This window comes from Manis javanica, chromosome 3, assembly GCF_040802235.1.
Source record: "Manis javanica isolate MJ-LG chromosome 3, MJ_LKY, whole genome shotgun sequence".
Classification (NCBI taxonomy): Eukaryota; Metazoa; Chordata; class Mammalia; order Pholidota; family Manidae; genus Manis; species Manis javanica.
In genome coordinates, this window is record NC_133158.1 from 113,958,044 (window position 1) to 113,978,296 (window position 20,253).

General features: G+C 38.5%; 2 protein-coding genes across 8 annotated transcripts in view; both read left to right on the forward strand.

Moving 5' to 3' along the window:
- ATP13A3 (ATPase 13A3) overlaps nt 1–11,253 on the forward strand; it is an 82,100-nt gene extending 70,847 nt beyond the window's left edge. For 5 of the 7 annotated variants that reach the window (XM_073231888.1, XM_073231887.1, XM_073231891.1 and 2 more), the window contains 3 exons: nt 898–978; nt 2,496–2,582; nt 7,861–11,253. In XM_073231888.1, coding sequence (XP_073087989.1) covers nt 898–978; nt 2,496–2,582; nt 7,861–8,031 — 339 coding nt within the window. In that variant the 3' untranslated portion in view covers nt 8,032–11,253. The remainder of the gene's footprint in view (nt 1–897; nt 979–2,495; nt 2,583–7,860) is intronic. The other 2 variants (XR_005062880.2, XM_073231892.1) reach the window with 2 other exon arrangements.
- Nucleotides 11,254–13,933: 2,680 nt separating this feature from the next.
- GP5 (glycoprotein V platelet) lies at nt 13,934–18,151 on the forward strand. The gene is made up of 2 exons (XM_017664680.3): nt 13,934–14,696; nt 15,788–18,151. The coding sequence occupies exon 2, from the start codon at nt 15,790–15,792 to the stop codon at nt 17,497–17,499; it is 1,710 nt and encodes a 569-aa protein (XP_017520169.3). The 5' UTR covers nt 13,934–14,696; nt 15,788–15,789; the 3' UTR covers nt 17,500–18,151.
- The last annotated feature ends 2,102 nt before the right edge of the window (nt 18,152–20,253 follow it).

Sequence of the window (20,253 nt, forward strand, 5' to 3'; positions counted from 1 at the left end):
TTAGTCTTTTTGGTGACTAGCCCCTATCTGGAAGCTATTTAGAGCCCACCAAGAGTAGCCTCCTTAGAAAAAAAAACATTCCTGATAGCCAGAAAATTCTAGGTGATTTAGAAGCTCTGTGTTAAGACGCTCCTATCACCTCCAATACTCAGGAAATTAAAAGTTTTAAGAGCTCTTCGTCAGGAAATTAGACAAAGACCAAATATATATTTCTTAGTATGCCCCCACCACTTCTAGTTTGATAGTCTAAACTTGTCTGGGTCACTATAGCTGTATCCACCCCTCAAATCCTTCTTGGAGTCACGGGTGCTTTTCTAAAATATATTAGATATCGCTGCTCGACATGTAGCACAGTATATTAGGTACTCAGTAAATATTTTCTGACTAAAAGGATGAATGCATGAGTGGGATTTGTTTTTCTTTTATTTTTTTAGGCCTTAGAAATTAATCACAGATTTCAAAGTGAAAACTTTGATTGTATTTCTTAGACCAATCTCAATAGTTCTTTTATGAATTTGTCTTTATAACAGTTTGAAATTTTGAATATACTTCGTTATCAGATCAGTATCTGCCTCATTGTTTTAAAGACAGGGTTTTATTCTAAAAATAGGGACTTCTTAGAAATTCCTAATCAAGTAGAGCATGGGATTAGTCTGAGTGAATAGTATTTGATTCTAAGCTCAGCTATTTATTTTTAACCTTGATCACTTAAACTTTATCATCTGAAAAGTGGATATAATATCAACCTTGTGGCATTGTTGACAATTGAACAGGTAATGTGTGTGAAGGTGTTTGTTATATAACAGGAATTTAAAAAGTACTTTTGGAAATGAGGTTATAAAGCTATAATATCAACTATAAACTACACATTTAACTTGAAATTTTTTTGTCTTACAGATAGTGTGTGTACCTTATGGGTGGCGTATAAATATGCTCATGATCATTCTTGTCAATGCCCTGGTATCTATCATGGTGGAGGTAAGCACTTCAGATAATCAGATGGGCCTTGCTGCTTTGGGATTCTTGTTGATTTAATGTATGATGGGGGAAAAGGACAGGTAACATCATGGAAGTTTAGAAAGAGTTTTAGGTTCATTTTAGTTAAATTCATTTAGCCTTCTTTTCTGACTTTTTCCATAAGCTGTAGTCATTATTAAGGGATGTGACTTAGCTGCACTCATACAGATAGGTGAAAATAAGCAGTGAGATTGCAAAGATTAGTGATTGATAGAAATGAGAGAAGATTGGTACTCACGTGGCCCATAACTGGTACATCAGTGGCCATGAAATCAGAGTGGGTGTGTACCACCCAAGTCCTGTGATGTACAATAAAAACTTCCATGGAAGGGAGGAAAAGAGGGAGGGGAGCTTTCTCCATGAAGTGTAGTAAATTTTAATAGAGTTTATTTAAAGTATAAAATAATGATCATTATGAACCTACCTAATCTCAGCATTGATTACTGGAATTTCTTCCTTGGTATTTTCTTTTAAGCTTCCTCCAGAGGTCTGAAGTACTTTTTGATCCCACTGTATACGAGTAGTTACTGTCCTATTAGGATTGCCTTAGTTTAGCTTCTGTAAAAGGAGCTCGTAAGTTCTCATTTGCTGCTTGTTAATAAAATTTTGTCTGTTCTCAGAACTGTTATTATAATTCACTCCTACAGTAGCAATATATGATACAGGAGAAGGAGATAAAAATTGGAATTTCTAAGTTATGGGTTTCATAGGGCAGACTTTTGAATTAAAATTAGGTAATTTGTGGGGAAATATGTATACTTTAGTGATAATAGGTCTAGATTTGGAAATTATACTTAATTTGTTACCTTGCTAAAAGATGACTTAGTATTTAAATTTGGGCCATTGTAAGCAGCATGTATATATATTATGGTACTGATCTTTTAAAGTTGCCCAGTGGAATGTATTTTTGCTGTTTTATGGACAGTAGAAAACATACCCCGGTATTGTATTTTAAAAGCATTCCTTTTTCTAGTTTATCTTTTCACTCAATTGTTATTTAAGATAATAGTTTTCTTAAACAAAATTTTTAGGGAGTCCTTTCATAAACCCTCTTAATTTATTATTCTTGATGACTAACAAAGGAATTATTTGTGTTGGATTCTGATGAAATCATACTCATTTGTAGATAATGTGTATAGATATAAATATATATTTCAATGACAGTAACTCATTGTTAGGAAAAAGACTGCAGATTATAAGCATTATTTTAATGTAGGAAAGACCCGAAGGTTATACAAAAGCCATAGTTTGTGGAAAATTTAGAGGGTCTCATTTTTTCAATTTTATGATGATTTATATTTGTTACAGAAGTTCTGTTATACTTTATCCTTTTGCAGTATTAACTGATACTATCTATATGAAAACCAAGTCATATTTTTCACTAATGATGCAGCATTGTGTGAGTCTTTTTAAATATGCACATTAATAAAGAATGACTTAGTCATTTTTAATTCTTAACTCACTGGAATATCTCTCAGAACTTCTTCCTTGACATGGTCCTTTGGAAAGTTGTGTTCAATCGAGACAGACAAGGAGAATATCGCTTCACCACACAGCCACCACAGGTTGGAAATCAGCACTTACTCTGAATTCTTCACATTTACCTAGGCTCTCTTAGTTGTGTCCTCTGCATTCTGTAGGGTTGTGTTCTGTTCTGTGTTGCTTCAGCCTTTTTCCCTATGCCTGGCATTTCATTTGTTTAGAGTCCTAGAAAGTTCATGGCAAACATTTGTTACAGGCTTTTCAGGACTGAAGAAATTTCATCAGTTTCTTTTCCATTCCAATCCTTATCTTATGTGTGTCTAAAGGTCTTAGCCTCAGTGGTGGTAATTTTTCCTTTTTTCTCTGGCTTAAATTTTATGTTGTTAATCTTCATGAGTCCCATTAGAAGCTAAATGAGACCCCTGTAAACAGAGTTATGAGGTGGGAATTGTTCTTCATGGATCAGAATCCAAAGATTGAAATTTTGAGGAATAATTTCTGATTTCCTGTTAGTTACTGTGCTTTAATTTTGGGTGGGTTTTTGGCTTTCCCCCACATATGTGTCTCGTCATTCAGAAAAATTTTCGGGGAGACAGTGCCTGTTTTTGTACAAACCATGGTTTAGAACTTTTTACTTGGATCCACTAAGTAGCCTACTGTTTGAAAGCTCTGCAAGCTTGGTGGTAAAAAGAAGAGAAACATAAATATGCATATGAATAAAACCCATTCCTGATGTTAGGATGTTGAAGTATAGTTCTTGATAGAAGTATAGGTTAGTCTTAATTTTTAAACCAATACCATTGAATCAACTCTTAGCCAACATTTTGGGTATAGAGAATTTGTGAGAATAAAATCTCACCTCATTATCTGACCTATTGCTATTTGTAAATGGATGATATATGCTTTATGCATGCATGCTCTAAGCCTTTCACTTATCCTGAGACATAAGGAAACTTGTAGAGTTTAAGAGGATTCCCTGGCATTTCTGAGTTGAGTTACTCACTTATTTTTAGCCACCTTTTACCTGAGTAGTAACTTCCTGAACTTTACTTTGGAATTCTGCAGGCTCAATGCCCAGTGTAGTATCACAGGATCACTTTGTAAGAGAGGTCCTATAGGATGCCATTTCCTTTTCTAATGCTTCATGATTGGTAGTGACAGTTTCATAATGATGGGATGAGTCTAGAATCAGCTTTAATTTCTCTGTCAAAGCAGTGTGATGCCCAGTTGTCTCCTTAGTAGTGGGTATAACCAGAGCAGTATTAGGGGCTTATGTCCTTAAGCTATATCTACCCTGTATCTATATATTTTTTCCTTTTGGTTACTTCAACACCTCCAGGATCCTCCCAATCTGAAGGTATTTATTTGTAACTTCATTTTATACATAAAGAAACAACATTCAGTGGATTTGCCAAGGTTGTTTATCTGATGAGTGGGAGAGTTGAGAGTTGAAACCAGGCATTCTAATTTCAAGAAGAGTGATTCTTCCACTATGCAACGCTGCCCCACATACATCATTTTTGGGACCACGGAGAGGTAGATTAATATAACAAATAACAAATCAAAATGGAGACAGACAATAGTGTTATCAGTACCTTTTTATGTTAGACATTATAATGAGACATCTTGTATACATTCTAATTCTTAAAACAACCTTATGAGATAGGAATATCTTTAGTTTTTCTCTCCTAGTTTTCACAGATGAGAAGCAGTGGTTTCAAATTCAGGTTTATCTGGACCCAGGGCCATAATATTCCTATAACAAAAAGCCTCCATCTGTTCGTTAAAGACCAAATAAACTTTTAGATGTTATTTTTTTAATAGTAGATCTTTGCATTATGTTCTACTCAGCCCACCGAACACTCATCCAGCTAACCTAATTTAGATACGGGAATTATTTTTACCTAATAGTACTTAATTTCCCATAGTGATTCTTTTTCTTGATGCTCAGTGGCCTCAGTAAATGTCTGTTGAATCAAATTGAAAGCTGGTTAAGTAAACCATTTGCAAATAATCAAAGGTAAAATTTCTTTGTAGCTAATTATTTTTTCCTGTAATGTTCTTTAGCAGCCCCGATGTTAATAATTCTCTGACAAAGGAAGATTCTTGAGCTATCAAGGATTTTCTTCCCTGACCTCTACTCATTGAGTTTTAGTGGAGGGCTCCTATTTGAGAAGGTCTGTGCTACATATCTCTAATAAGTATTTGTGCCTGTCATGTGTCTGGTAAACTGAGGCCACTTAGTGGTAGATGTAGAACTAGAATCCTAATATATGTAGTTTGATCCTGCCTGAGGATTTGTTCCTGAGTATGTTTTCCTTTTCAGGGAAAAAAAAATCAGGTATTAGTTGTAGGCTACTTAGAACATTATTTGAGCTTTTAAAGATAGAATGTTAATTCTGATTGTCTTTATTTTATATGAGGATTGGTATGGAAGGAGATTTTAATGAAATCCACTGCACCATTACAACATTTTCCCCCCCAAGCATGGCCTTATATTTTAATGCTACCCATTAAGAGATTTCCTAAAAGACACACCATGAATGAACTAGCAATGGGGTTCTGGAATGAGCAGCTTGGAATGATCTAAGAAGCAGGAGAATTTAGCTGTAGATCTTTTTGAAAGCTCTCTATGGTCTCTCTGCTGGAGTGTGGTAGCCTTTTTCCTTTTCTGAGGGATACATTTGGTTATTAGACCACTCCTTTGGAGCCAACCAAAAGATCCAGGTGCTATGGTTACTGTGTTCTGCTTCAGGGAGGTAGTCCTGGGTGTTGGGGAAACCTCTGCTCATTCTAAGCCCATCATTCTAAGATGCTTCAGCTTCCATGCTGCCTTGTCGCACAGTGTTTGCCTTTCTCCTCTTGCCACCATCATCTCTCCAGCATGCCTGTAGCACCTTTTATGTTCTTTGCCAGTAAATTATATTGAGGATGTTTGTGTTTTTAAACTAACCTATGCTTGCCTATTGTGTATTATGTGTGTATGATATTTGGGGGAGTTGAGGCACAGAAACAAAATATGTTCTAAAAACAGCAGAAGCGGGATCATTAGTGTTTCTTGTGACTTGATTTGTGTTTTCTGAATTATAACTAGTGTACATTGCTTTTATAGGTACATGAGGATTTCTTTTTTTATAACATGTACCTTGATGCAGAATGAATACTAGTCAATTGTGATTTTGTTTGCAGTGAAATTAGTTTTAGTTTAATTGCTTACCTCACTTTCCACAGGTAGGGAGGTAGGGAACAGATTTTGGTGTGTGTGTGTGTGTGTGTGTGTGTTACATTTGAGTACACTGGCTGTGACTTTCCTTAACTCAGCCTTCTATGCAGTACCCTTCAACCAGCTCATCTGGGCACAAGCCTATGTGTTCTGCTTTTTTTTCTAAGTCAGCATTCACCATTAGCCTTTTCCTGTGATCCTTTAACAGTGCCACATGCTGTAAAATAAAAAGTGACAGCTTTCAGATTGATTTAGGAACAATGATCTTTTCTGCAATTAGACTGAAACACCTTGGGAAAAAAACTGATCCAAGTAATGAGCCATTACCTCAGATTAAATATTAAGGTTTGTTGTGGATGTGCCTACACTGGAAAGGAATTCTTTGGATCACCTGAAAAATCTTGTGTCTAGTCTCTTATGAATCCTAATGATAAATGTTTTCTTGTGGACTTCTTTTAAGGTGATGGTCATAGCTCTTGTTAGTTATGACAACTGCTAGTTGAATAATCTTCAAAATTGTATTCCTCATCCCCGGAATATAGTTACTGGTGAACACAGTTTTTGCCCTTAAATTCTTCGTACAGGGCAGCTTTCACTGTGTTTTGTTGATAAAGTAAGTAGAGGACCTTTAAAGGCACTTAGTTCTTGTTTACCATGCTGTCAGTGCTACCATGGGCCCACCCCACAGTTCTGGAGAAGTGAAGAGTAGTAGATTGCTGGTGGTTTGACTAAGGTGAGAAGGTGTACCAAGTCAAAGTATGACAAAGTTTTAAATAGTTTTCATTTTAAAGTTATTTTCGATGTTAACCATTGGCCAATTTAGAAACATGTTTTCAAAACGTGTTATAGCAAATTTGCCCATTTTGATTATGAAGATGTTTTGGGGGTTAACATTGGAATGTCCATCTCAGTTATGTCATGCTTCTATTTTGTGAGATTACTTGAGATTAGACTCAGGTGTAGCCTGGGTTTTATGTTCATGGCAAAACAAAACAACCTGGGATTTAAATTTTGTTTTGGAGAAGGAGCAGCCAGTATAATTAAAAATTATTCTTTGGAGGTTACTAACTACAAGTCTCAGTATAGTCATTGAGTTTTATTTCATTCATATAGTTCAGATTTCAATAAAGGCAAATTCTGAGGGACTTTGCCCTCAGAAATTTATATTTCTATATAATAACCAGGGACTCTGATTTCTTCTTCTCTAAGAATTACTTATCTAAGATCATTTTCACTAAAAATGTCAGGATTGATCAGAAGGATTTCAGTGACAGCAGAGCTTTTTATAATGGAATAAAACTTAAGAAATAGTGCTTGCTTTACACCTTTCTATTTACCTCTTCCCAGCAGTTGAGCACCAAGAGAAACCATCATTGTAAAGTGCTTTTTTATAGTAATGAAAATGTGCTTTTAAAAAAAGTGATTGACATTAAATGTGATCTAATTCCAATTTTGATGTACCAATATTTTCATCGTTTTGAAAGGTGGTATAAACAGTAACAATGATATTTTTACGCTTCTTTCTTCCAAAAATGATCAGGTGGCTAAGTTGATAGGAGCAATAGTACCAAAAGATAGTTTGGGATAGAATATGAGGGTTTCCATATTAAATATTAAAAATGTTTTCTCTTTCTGGATAGTTTAAAGTTATTCTTAATACATTAGGTGTTGTGAGTTATAGAATCATAGAAACCAGATAGGCAAGTTATTTTAAGAATATATCTATAAACAAGAGGATAGGTACATAAAACTAAATGAAACAAATTATATTGATAACTAAAAAATCTAATCTTAAAAAATACTGTTCCTAAATAATTGAAAGCTGCCTTTTTTTTTACATGGATATTTTTTCATCTGTCATGCTCAGAAGTCATTTCCTCTTTATTTTTCTGCATTATTGTACTATGTTTTAAGAAACTTGTTAAAAAACAAGCTGTCCTTATCTTACTGTGCTGATGGATAGTGACTGCAGTTGGGTGTGGGGGGGGACTTGATAACATGGGTGAATGTTGTAACCACAGTGTTGCTCATGTCAAACCTTCATAAGATTGTATATCAGTGATACCTTAGTTAAAACAAAACAAAAACAAGCTGTCCTTAATTTACTAGGGTATTCTTCTTTTCCCTTATTTTCTTAGGAGTCAGTGGATCGGTGGGGAAAATGCTGCTTGCCCTGGACCCTGGACTGTAGAAAGAAGATACCAAAGGCAAAGTACATGTATCTGGCTCAGGAGCTCTTAGTTGATCCAGAATGGCCACCAAAACCTCAAACAACAACAGAAGCTAAAAGCATTAAGGAGAATGGATAATGTCAAGTCATCACTATAAAATAGCAATACATCAGTCTCAGTGAGATGGTAGTAGCAGTATTGAGGAGAATGGAATTTCAGGATTTTCTGATCCTCTGTGTCAAAGTGGCACCATTTTAATTATGTCCCTTCTGATATAAGTAGCTGATTTGAGATTTTTTTTTAAACAAAACAAGAAAAAGGTTGTCAAATTAATAATCAGTCTGTGAAGCCCAATATCTTCATTCAGTAACTCTAAATATATGTACTTCCAGAATTTTCTTGATTGTTTTCCTCAGTGATAGATACTCTATACAGTGTGCAGAAGAAAGTTGGTATTTGGTAGACATTAGCTTTGGAGACTCAGTTTGCATCTTGAAACTTTCACAATCCCATTATTAGAAAAAGTGCTCATTTATATACAGTCCTAACTTTGTGGTTCATAAATAAAATAGGTGTTAATTAGCTTCCAGTGAAAATAGGAAGAAAGCCTGTTTTCATTTGATTCCAGTATTTCTTCCAAAGAATTCTGTATGTACATATACCAGTTCTCTTTGGTAGCTTAGATTTAGGTGTGAGTTTTATGGTGTTGCTTATAGAACAACTCAGGTAATTTTCATTTATGGTTTTATATTTTCTGTACAAATTGCCTGGGTTTTATTTTTCTAATCAGCAAGGTGCTTCACTGCCTTCTTCAGGTGTCCCTCAAAAGCTGTTAAGTGGACTGTGCGTTATGTGTGGTGTCAGTAGTGTAATTTGCTTGAGTTAAATGTTGTAGAAACTTTTACGCTAGGAGAAAAGGTTATTTCTTTTGGCTATTAATAGATGTAGCTCTGTCTTTTTAATATCTCTTCATACCTGTTTTTTCTCTCAGGTTTTATACCATTTTAAATATATTTTCTTCCGTTTTAATTACCTAGAGACATAGGAAAATTGTTTTTGTAATTTTTTTAATTTAGTTTTTGAGTTAGATTTGTATCTTCTAAAATTTTTAAGGTTTGATGTATGTCTCTCATCAATAATGAAGCTTGACAAATGAGTGATTTTGAAGGACTGCCGTTTTTTCAAAGCAATATGAACTTGGTGACTTGTCTTTTGCCATTAGGCGGCGCCAGAGGTCAGAGCTTACCTATTTTGGATTGGATGCTTATGAACAAGCATATTTGGGTGTGGAAATTTCTGGGAGGAAAAAAAATAAAGAATAGACATTCATTGAGTCAAAAGAAATGTGGAAAATATTTTTCACCTTTCTGTTTTGCCTGGTTAATGTTTAAATTCTAAATGAAGTAACTTTAAAAATTCCTTTATAGGTAAGATCCAGCAGTTTGGCAAAGCCCACAGGTATGATAAACAAGGAAACTGATTTTTCTGTAAAATGAACCCTGAACTACTTCCTGTGCTCTTTCCTAACCAGTAGCACGTTTGTGCTTTCCTCTTCTAGCTGATCACTATTTTTCTGATATTACCAATTTATCAAATATTACCCAGAACTGTAGAACCAAATCATTCTCATTTTATATTGCAGAGACCTGAATGATGTTTGATAACTGCAGAAAAATGTATGTTACACTCAGGATCACTGTTACTACTATTGCCACTGATGATTCTTACTAAAATATAACTAAAATTTTCTATTAAAGAGTATAATATGATATTAATACACATTAGATGATAAGGACAATTGTTCCATGAATGATTCAATGAAGCTATGCATATTAGACCTCTTGGCCTGTGAATTAGCACTGTTTTCTATAGTTCCTTACTCTTTTGGTCATTTTATAATTTCCACATTCATTTTCAACATGTAAAGTGTTACTCCTCAGTAGTTTCTCAGAATTGTAAATTTTATTCTTTGATTTAAATACTGAAACATACAATTAAATCAGTTGCTGAGTAGCAGCTTAAAAATCCATTATCATGTTGCATTTAACATACTTAAGAGCATGATCATAAAGAGCTATATATTTTTTACACCCTCTTTTTTTAAACATTTAGATTTTATAAGGGTTTTATATCTCATCTGTCCATATTGTTTTCAAAGGAATGAGGTTTTTTTAGGTAGGTGTACAAACATTTGTAGAAAGTTAGATTTGAACATAGGCGAGGTGGGTTGTTCGGGTTGTAATTGATGGGTTCTAGAATGTTATTTGAAGAATGTCTGTGACTCCAGGTGTGGGTCTTGCTCAGTGCCAGAGAGTCTTGTCTGTGTAGGTCACCATTACGTAGTGATTTTGATTCTGCATTTCACATTAAATTATTTGAGTGTAAACAGACCTAAATTTTAAAATCTGTATATATGTTATTTTAATGTATTAAGATTAATAAATATTGCTGATTTAAATTTTATTTATGCACATACTTAATGGATGGCGATGTCCGGTAAAGTAATTGTTAAATAATGATATGTAACTTTTTAACTTTTTAAATAAATAAGATTTTTAATGTGTGTCTCCCTCAGGGTTGTTTAAAGTTTTTTTTCCTCCCTCAAATATAAATAGTAGCGACTATATGTTTTGTATCTTCTAGCACCAACTGCTGTAGAGCAGTACTGCAAATAATGCTTGAAAAGAAGTGGCTAAGCCAACAAAATAAATACTTTTTATATTAGTTTTATAATCTTTACATTTGAAAGCTTTCCAAATTGCACTTGCATTAAAATAAAACTGTTGCAATTTTTACTCTATTTATTTTGTTTCCCATGTTTATGAAAATACTGCTCAGTTTCAAAACCATGGTAAATAATATATCACTATTTATGTTTTCTGTTCCCAGAATGGCTATAGATAAACAATATCGGGAAAAGAGCAAAATTCAAGCTTTAGAAAACATTCTAAGATTGTATGCATGCAATTTTGACATCTGGAAATAGGTTTTTGTATATTTATGGTGGGAGGTGGTTGGGAACTTCTAACAAAATGTGGGATGTTAATTTTGTATAGTCTATGGGTGTTTACACATTTTTTAATGTAATAAAATTCGGTAATTATGTGCACATTAAATAAAGTAGTTACTTCCTGTTATGATTTGTGAATTATTCTCTAAGACTTTGGATTTTTTTAAAGTAACTTTATATCAAAAATGATACTGCATCTTTATATTTTTTTAATTGTATTGCTGCTCAAGAATGGTACCCTGATGTCAAAGAGGTATTCATTAATTGTACATTCAGCACTGTAAATAACCTTATGAAATCTTTTTTGATGGAAGCTAATAAAAATAAAAATTTAAAGGAATGAAATAACATTCTTTTTCTGTGTCTTTATGTTTGTTTGTTTTTTAGATACAGAATACCTACCCCCTCTGGATTTATTTTACTGCTTAGTACTTTCCCATTTCCTTTTTTAAACTTTGGATTTTTGAAGGAAGTAAATAAAACATTCTACATACCACACCACATCTGTGACCATCCCATAGAAACCCATCAGTCAGATATAGTGTAGAGCCAAATGTTAAGTGTCAGGAGGTTTGAGGGAAATGGTGAAATATAAGACTAGGGTCCTATGTGTTAATGATTGGGAAGAATAAACCAAAAGCTAATACCATGTAAGACTTGATAAGTTTGAGGTGAGGCACATCCATGAGTATAAAAAGAACACTCCAAGGAGAGCAAGAATCTCTGGAGCAACCGCTGGTCATAGAAATCCCAAAGAAGGTAGGATTCAGTTGGGTCTTTGGGCTTGAACAGGAGGTGTTCCCTGTATCACGGGTTCTGTGGGAGGTATACATGCTCTCTGCTGTGGGCTGTGTGGCAGGTTGTGGTGTGATGGTTGGATGGGGAAAGGCCTAGTCTGAACCCAAATTCTCATTCACTTTGGTTTGTATAGCTAATCATGTCCCCAGAGCCTGCTGCAGTGGCACAGTTCTGCATGTCTCTCCTTCCTCTTCCCCCTGTGTCACTGCCAGGTGCTTTAATCTGAGTGTAAGTTGCAGGGAAGGACAGAGGGTGTTACAGGAGTTTGAATGAGACTGCCTCTGGTCAGGGCTGGGAGTTGTGATCACTCAAAGTGTAAACTCAGAGAGCCTGCTGTGCTCTGGCTTCCTGAGCCCTGACAGGAAGAAAAGCATATCTCGTCCAAGCAGACACCTAGTTTTGAAGGCCGAACCCCATAGGCCAGGCTTCTGTGACTTCTGTACAGAAGCTGCCACTTTGGACAGCAGATTTCTGACCTGAATGGATCCAAAATCTGAAGGACTTGAAACATCAATTGTTCAAAATTCTTCTCAATAATCCCCCATTTGTTCAGTGGATGCGGACTGTTCCTCCACTGCCTGCAACTTCTATACCTAGCTTATTGGGCAATTGGGATGTCCTGCTTTCTGCAATGAATAAAGCTTGGAGGTCATTCTGATTGGAGGTCTTACTGGTGAAATGGACTGAAGAAGTTTCACCAGAATCTGACTCAAAACTGTTACTCCAGTTTCACCACAGTACTTCTTCCCAGTCTCTATCACACTGGTTCCCTGGCATTTCATGACCTTTCACTTGGTATGCCTATGCATGTCTGACTCACTGGGCCACCAGGGTAGCTGGATTTGCTTCCTTTGATCAGAGCTGAGAGCCTCCCACAGTACCTAGCAGGGGCAGGGGCTTTTCTTGTGGTTTAGGACTGCATTACTTAAAAGGTGATTTCAGTCAGTTCAGCATATATTGGGCTTCAACCGCATTTGGCTACATCAAAGGCTGATTGGATTTCATGCTTTTCTACACCTGCAAGTGTCACACTGGCTGGGGGACTTCTTTCCCATCTGGGATAAAACAATTCAAGAACCACTTCTGCCGTGCCACCCAACTCAGTAATTCCAGAGGTTAATATTTATTCTTTGACAATGTAAGCATGGACTTTCCCAGTACTTTTTTATACCTTTATTCATACCTTTTTTTCCCTTAATGCCATTTTCCCTTCCAAATCTCTCTTCTGCATTAAAATTTCTTAAAAGTGATACAAGCACATATTCAAACGTCACAAAAAAGTATATAAATATAAGGAAGTCTGCCTGTTACCTGGTTTCTCCCTCCCAAAAGGTGAGTACTGAAGTTTCTCAGGTGTGTCATTTCAGAAAAAAAGTATATATGTCCTCATATAAGTATGTTTTAAGAAATCCTACACAGATGAGACATTTTATATGCTGTCCTGCCTTTGTTTTTTCGTATTCAGTGTATCTTAGAAAGTTATGTCAGTACTTGCAGCTCAGCTACATTCTTTTTAAAGTGCAAGGCATCCGTTGGATGGGTGTACCATAGAATTTAAATGACTATTCTGTTTATAGTCATTTAGATTTTCTTCTTTTTTTTTATTACATAAAATCCTGAAGTGTTTTTGTGAACATATCTTATGCATATCCATAGGGTGTATATTTTTCTGCAGTGGAACTGCTAGAGAATTTAGTATTTTAAATTCTGTTGATACTACTAAATTTTTCCTCCAAAACATTTGCCCCAATTTATATACCCATCAGTGCAGAATGAAAATGTCTCTCTCTTCACACTTCACAAAGCACTGGATATTTTCAGGCTTTGAACACTAAAGTTTATTTCAGTATGGCATTGGTGCATGGATTATCAACTAGAGAGTCTAGAAACAGACCCACACATTTGTGAGATGTTAGCTTGCTATAGTGCTGACATAGCTCTGAGGGAAGAAGGATGACTAGTGGAAAAAAAAATGGATTCAAGCCACATTTTGCACAAAAATCAATTCTAAATGGACTAAAGATCTAAAAATGAGACAAAATTATAAAGCTAAGAAATGGAATATTTTTCTGATGTGGGAGAAGGATATATTTTAAGAGACACAAAAAACCAAAAGAATTTTGCCTTTATTAACATTTCTGTCCATCAAAGGACATCAGACGGTGAAAGGGCAAATTAAAAACTAGTTGAAGACATTTGTAACACCTATAATCGATAAAGGATTAGTATCCAGAATACATAAAGAATACCTACAATTCAGTTTTTAAAAAGACATTTTGGATATAGGAAAATGGCAAAAGAACTATAATTTCTCAAATAAAGCACAAGTGACCCTTAAAAATATGAGGAGATACGCAAGTTCATCATTAAATGGGGAATTGAAATATAAAAGCCACACTAAGACAACTATACATGGCGAAAAATTTATAAAAATCAGTTCCAAGTATGGGCAGAGCTATGAAACACGAATGCATCATACATGAGTACAACTACTTTGGAAAGCAGTTTGACATGCCCAAGTCATGTTGAAATGTGAATACCCTTTAAGCCAGTAATGCCATTATTGAACATATCTGAGAATGTTTTTAGTCTTATAATATGCCCAAAGAGGGAGAGGAAAATGAGTAGAGAACTGTGGCATACCCAGAGGAAGTGTGGCCCATCTGGGGGTGTGGCTGCCGCAAGCATCCAGCTGTGCCACCCAACTTCTCTAGCAAAACAGAGTCCTGCTGTGCCATTTATGGAGAAACTTCGGTCCCTTCTGCTTTATTCATCTTTGACAGTAGGGCTTAGGTTATATATGGTCTCTTTCTCAGCTTGAAGATAATCATTGAAAACCGGAATATGCCCTCTGAGATAGCGTCCTCCCAGACTTTATTCTGGTGAAGTCTTTATCCCCAGGATGCAGGCGAACCTTCCTCTTCCTTTTCACAGTGCTGAATCGCAGGCGAAGCTCTAAAGCTTGCAGTTGCTTTGAGCTGCAGCACCATTTCAGGTAAGGCTGAATATTTTAAAAATTAGTATGGGCAACTGAAGGGACTGGTTAGTGTGGGTGAGAAATAAAATTTAGTACAAGAAATGATTTGTGTGAAATTACACTTGGGAAACATTGTTTTGGCAGATTAGTATTACTGTGGGTATTTCACAGATAATTCAATGCCCTCGAGTATTAATTTTTAATTTGTCATCTTAGAAATGATAGCTTCTTATTTATGGCTCACTCAGAAATACTGCTCTCAAATTCGAGCTCTGTGAATCCTGGTTAAGTTACTTAACCTTCCTGTACTTTAGTTGCTTCATCCTTTAGTTGGTGGTAATGATAGTACCTACTTCATAGGGTTATTGGAAGGATTCTATGAATTAATTTACTCAAGCACTAAGAACAATGTGTGGCATAGAGTGATAGGTTTTACTACCTGCTTTTCTCAGTGTGGCTAGCTGAGGATATTCACTATTTTGGGGTGTTCATTGTTTCAGTACGTTAGTACTGTGGATATAACACGATTGTGATTCGTGATTCGGGGCTGTTGAGTAACCTGTGCGCCCTGCTGGAGCTGCGGCTCGATGGAAATCACATCCGTTCCATTGCACCCAGTTCCTTTGATCGGCTCTGAAGCCTGAGCTTTTTGACTCTTTCCAGCAACCATCTTTGCTGTTCAGTTTCTGACTTGGTATATCCACCCCTGGGTAAGTTAGAATCAAGAACAGGGCAGTTTCAACAGTGGTGAGCACTTCTCTGTGATGTCTGGTGAGCTTGAACATGAAATGATTATTTTAATTAGTTCAATGTACAGATTCAAAAGTATGGGCTTTTCTATAGCATGAAAATGCTCTGTCAATGCTTTAAGCTGAGAGTAGAAAATAAGGAAAACAAAAGAATGAAACCTTGTAGTGTAGAAGGAATTTCTTCACCGTCTAAGCAATTCTGAACTCCTGAGAAAACAGGGATACTTAGTAGTATCTGGACAACATTCCAAGTCCACGATAATCGTGGCGAAGAGATCATGCCTTTGTAGCGTTCCGAGATTGAATATGAGCGTTTGTCCTTGCGTGTTGCCCGCAGACTTCCCTCTGTTGCCTTTTCAGACATGCTGAGGAGCACTCTGCTGTGCGCAGTGCTCGGAATCCTGGGGGCCCAGCCCTTCCCCTGTCCGCCAGCCTGCAAGTGTATCTTCCGGGACGCCGCGCAATGCTCTGGGGTCAATGTAGCACGTATCGCCGCGCTCGGCCTTCCCACCAACCTCACGCATATCCTGCTCTTCCGAATGGGCCGCGGCGCCTTGCAGAATCACAGCTTCAGTGGCATGACGGTCCTGCAGCGCCTGATGCTGTCAGACAGCCACATTTCTGCTATTGCCCCAGGCACTTTCAATGACCTGGTAAAACTTAAAACCCTGAGGCTATCACGCAACAAGATCACCCATCTTCCGGGCGCGCTATTGGACAAGATGGTGCTCCTCGAACAGTTGTTTTTGGACCGCAACGAACTAAAGGGCCTTGATCAAAACATGTTTCAGAAACTTGTTAACCTGCAGGAGCTCTTTTTGAATCAAAATCAACTCGCTTTCCTTCCTGCTAGCCTCTTCACAAATCTGGGGAACCTGAAATTGTTGGATTTATCGGAAAACAATCTGACCCACCTGCCCAAGGGATTGCTTGGGGCACAGGCTAAGCTTGAGAAACTTCTGCTCCACTCGAACCAGCTCATTTCTCTGGATTCGGGGCTGTTGAGTAACCTGCGCGCCCTGCTGGAGCTGCGGCTCGATGGAAATCACATCCGTTCCATTGCACCCGGTTCCTTTGATCGGCTCCGAAGCCTGAGCTTTTTGACTCTTTCCAGCAACCATCTCGAGTTTCTGCCCTCGGCACTCTTTCTTCATTCGCACAACTTGACTTTCCTGACCTTGTTCGAGAACCCGCTGGAAGAGCTCCCGGAGGTGCTCTTCGGAGAGATGGCCGGCCTGCAGGAGCTGTGGCTGAACCACACCCGGCTGCGCTCCCTGCGGGCCGCTGCCTTCCGCAATCTGAGCCGCCTGATGGCGTTTGGGGTGACTCTGAGCCCGCGTCTGAGCGTGCTCCCAGAGGACGCCTTCCGGGGCCTGGGCCAGCTCCAGGTGCTCGCCCTGCACTCCAACAGCCTGGCCTCTCTCCCTGACGGCTTGCTGCGCGGCCTAGGCAGCTTGCGCCAAGTGTCGCTGAGCCACAACCGGCTGCGGGCCCTGCCCCGCGCTCTCTTCCGCAACCTCCGCAGCCTGGAGGAAGTCCACCTGGACCACAACCAACTGGAGACCCTGTCTGGCGACGTGTTTGAGGCTCTGCCCCGGCTGGCGGAGCTCCTGCTGGGGCACAACCCCTGGCGCTGCGACTGTGGCCTGTGGCCATTCCTGGCATGGCTGCTGCAGCACCCGGGTCTAGTGGGTCGATCTGAGCCCCCGCGGTGCCGTGGCCCAGGGCAGCGCGCCAACCTGCCACTCTGGGCCCTGCCGGCCGGCGACCCAGGGTGTCAGGGCACCCCGGGCCCGCCTCTCTACCCTACCGCTGACAGCTCCTTCGAAGTCCCCACCCAGTCTGCACTGCCCGCGGCCTCTGTCCACCCTGCCTTGGTGCATAACAGCTTAAAACCGGAGGCCTGGGCCCAGCTGGTGGCCAAAGACAAACGTCAAGACCATAGCCTGTTCTGGGGACTTTATTATCTGCTTTTAGCCGGTCAGGCCATAATAACGGCGGTCATTGTGTTCGTCATGATTCAACTCAGCAAGCTCTTTCGAAAATTAATCAGTGAAAGAACTCTTGGTTAAGTCCATAGGAAAGCCTTCCAATTAATTAAAATGTGACCAGAGTATTGCCAGCTGCCCTCCTCTCCCTTCTCCCGCCTCCTCCTCTCCCTCTCCATCCCACCCTCCCTCACCCTCTCCCTCTCCTGGTCAAACCCACTTCCCTGTTTCCAAGGCCCTGGGCCTGTCTCCCGCACAGAGTAGGTGTCTGGTGAATGTGAAATGAATGAATAAAATGAGCACATGTAATCCAGGTGATGGTGGTTTTTCCTGGGGAAAGCATGGATTGTTCTCTTTATCTACTTCTCTTTGAAAGGCAGAGCTCTTCCAGTTCTTTCCCTTTGTCCTATTTTGTTTTTCTCACTTTCCTTACCTCTGCCCTGTGGGTACTTTGGGTGAGCGTTGGATTCCATTCATTCAGGGCATATTTTCATAGAAGGCCTACCCCGTGATAGGCGGGCAGATCTAGGACACACCGCCTGCCCTCCAGGAGCTCAGCACCCATTACAGCAGTGGTCGCTGCTGAGCGTCCAGGAGCAGGAGGAGGGGTGCTCGGAGAGTTAGCAGAACCCAGATTTGAGGGAGGAGTGGGACTCCCCAGGAAGCTAACTGCAGGGCTCAGGAGGGATGGCTGGCTGATGGTGAGAGTCCCCTGGGCGCTCCTGTGAAGAGTTGCTCTACATGGTCCTGCTCTCGTAAGTTTCTGCTTGCATCCTATGTGAGCCAAGTATGTCATTTTGACACTGAGTTGGTTTTCATTTCCTGCAACTAAATGCTACCTCATTTCACAAGTATTTATGGAGTACCTAGCGTATGACAGGTGTTCATGAATGTAATGATTAGCTTGGTTTCTAGTTTATTATGCTCAGATCACATTCTCATTTATTCTTCCAATTGAAAGCAGTAAAAACCTTGTTGCTTTAATTGGATGTCTGTGCTTGTGAGAAACAGTAGTTAAAACATGGGCTGGAGAGTTGACAGCCATGGGTTCAAATCTGAGCTCCGCCATTTACTAACTGCATGGGACTTGGGGCAAGACACCTAAATTCTCTAAGCCTTGGTTTTCTTGTCCCTGAAAAGGGATATGTAGTACCTCCCTTACAGAGTTGTGAGATTTAAAGGCAATAAAGTGTATGATGACTGAGACTAGTGCCTTGCATACAGTCAAGGCTCAATAAATGTTAGCTCTTGTTATTAAAGGGCAAGCAGTTATTTCTGCTGTCATGATCTCTAAGGAAGAGCTTCAAGTCACTTTTTTTGTGTGTGTGTACGTAAAGGTGAGAGCAAACCTTCTCATACAGGAGATGACATTCGAATCAGTTTGTCACCCATGGTTGGTCTCAGCCTCTGAACAACACCAATTGGAGATGGAGCAGGCAGAGCTGGGTTCTTGGCATTTGTAGGTGCACTTCTCTTTCAAGGCCAAGTTCAAATGTCTCCTGGTAAAAGCCCTCCCTGACTGTCCAGAGAGGCTCCAGTGTTCCCTGCTGTGAGCTTCCTGCAGGCTCTCAGGCATGGCGCACCCTCCCCACCCCTGTCTGGTCCTGCTCACTCTCCACTCTAGGGTGTGTATTTTTATGTGCCTTCTTCACTGTCAGCAGCTTGGCCTGGCCTGGTCTTATTTTTCCACTGCTCTAAATTTTGAAACTACCTACAGCATAAAACACAAGCTTTTTTGACAGACTGTAGTGAGCTACCTAGCTCTCTAAACCTCCGTTTCCTCACCTGTAGAGTGAAGAAACTAGTCTACCATTGCAAGGATGAAATGAGATAATCCAGGCCAAATAGGTCAGTGGCTGGTGACTATGGGGCACAATAGAAGTTGGCTATTGTTATGATTAATGCTTTCAAAGTATGCTGTGTTCTACTATGTCTCAATGCCTTTGCCTATGTTCATTAATTTAGCAAGTATTTGGTGAGTTCCTCTGTACCAGGCACTCTTATACATGGAGGGGTAGAGCATGGAATAAAATAGGTACATGCTTCCATGCAGTCTACATTTTGGTGTCCCCTCCAAATAAAACATCTTCCCCAAGCTCTTAGCTATTATTTTCAAACATTCAGAAAAGTATGGAGAACAATTTTGGAGATCTCAACCAGCTTCATGAAAAGTTTCAGTTTGTTTCAAATTTTTTTAACAGAATAAACTTTGATAAAGTTGAAGTCTCCTGTATATATCTCTTCCCTGTTCTCATTCCTTTCCTCTCATTGGAGGTTATCTACTTAATAAATCTGGTGATTTATATCCCTATGTATGTTTTTTATACTCTTATTACATGTGTCTATGTATCTGAACAAGCTTAAGTAATGCTTTGCCTGTTTTTAAATTTTAAATGAATGATGCTACTTTGCATATAGCGTTCTTCAATTTTTTTTTCCTGGGTTAACATGTTTTTGAGATTTATCCATATGAAGCACTTGATTTTAATGCACCCGTATTAATAGCTGCATAATATTCTATTGAATAAATATACCACAATTAATATATTCTCTCATTGATGGATATGTTTTCCCATTGTTTTTTCTTTTTTCTTCTAATTCCTCATCTTCCCAACTCTTGGTAGTGTCAGAATCTTTAATTTTGTCAATCTGATAGGTATGAAGTGGTATCTTATTGCTGTTTTATCTTGTATTTCCCAGATAACTAATGTCTTTAAATTTATTTTAAATGTGTATTGAACATTTGGATTTCTTCTGAGAGTTTTCTGTACATATACACTGACCAATTTATAATGGAACATTAAAAAAATATTCTATTTTCCTTATTAGTTTGTAGGA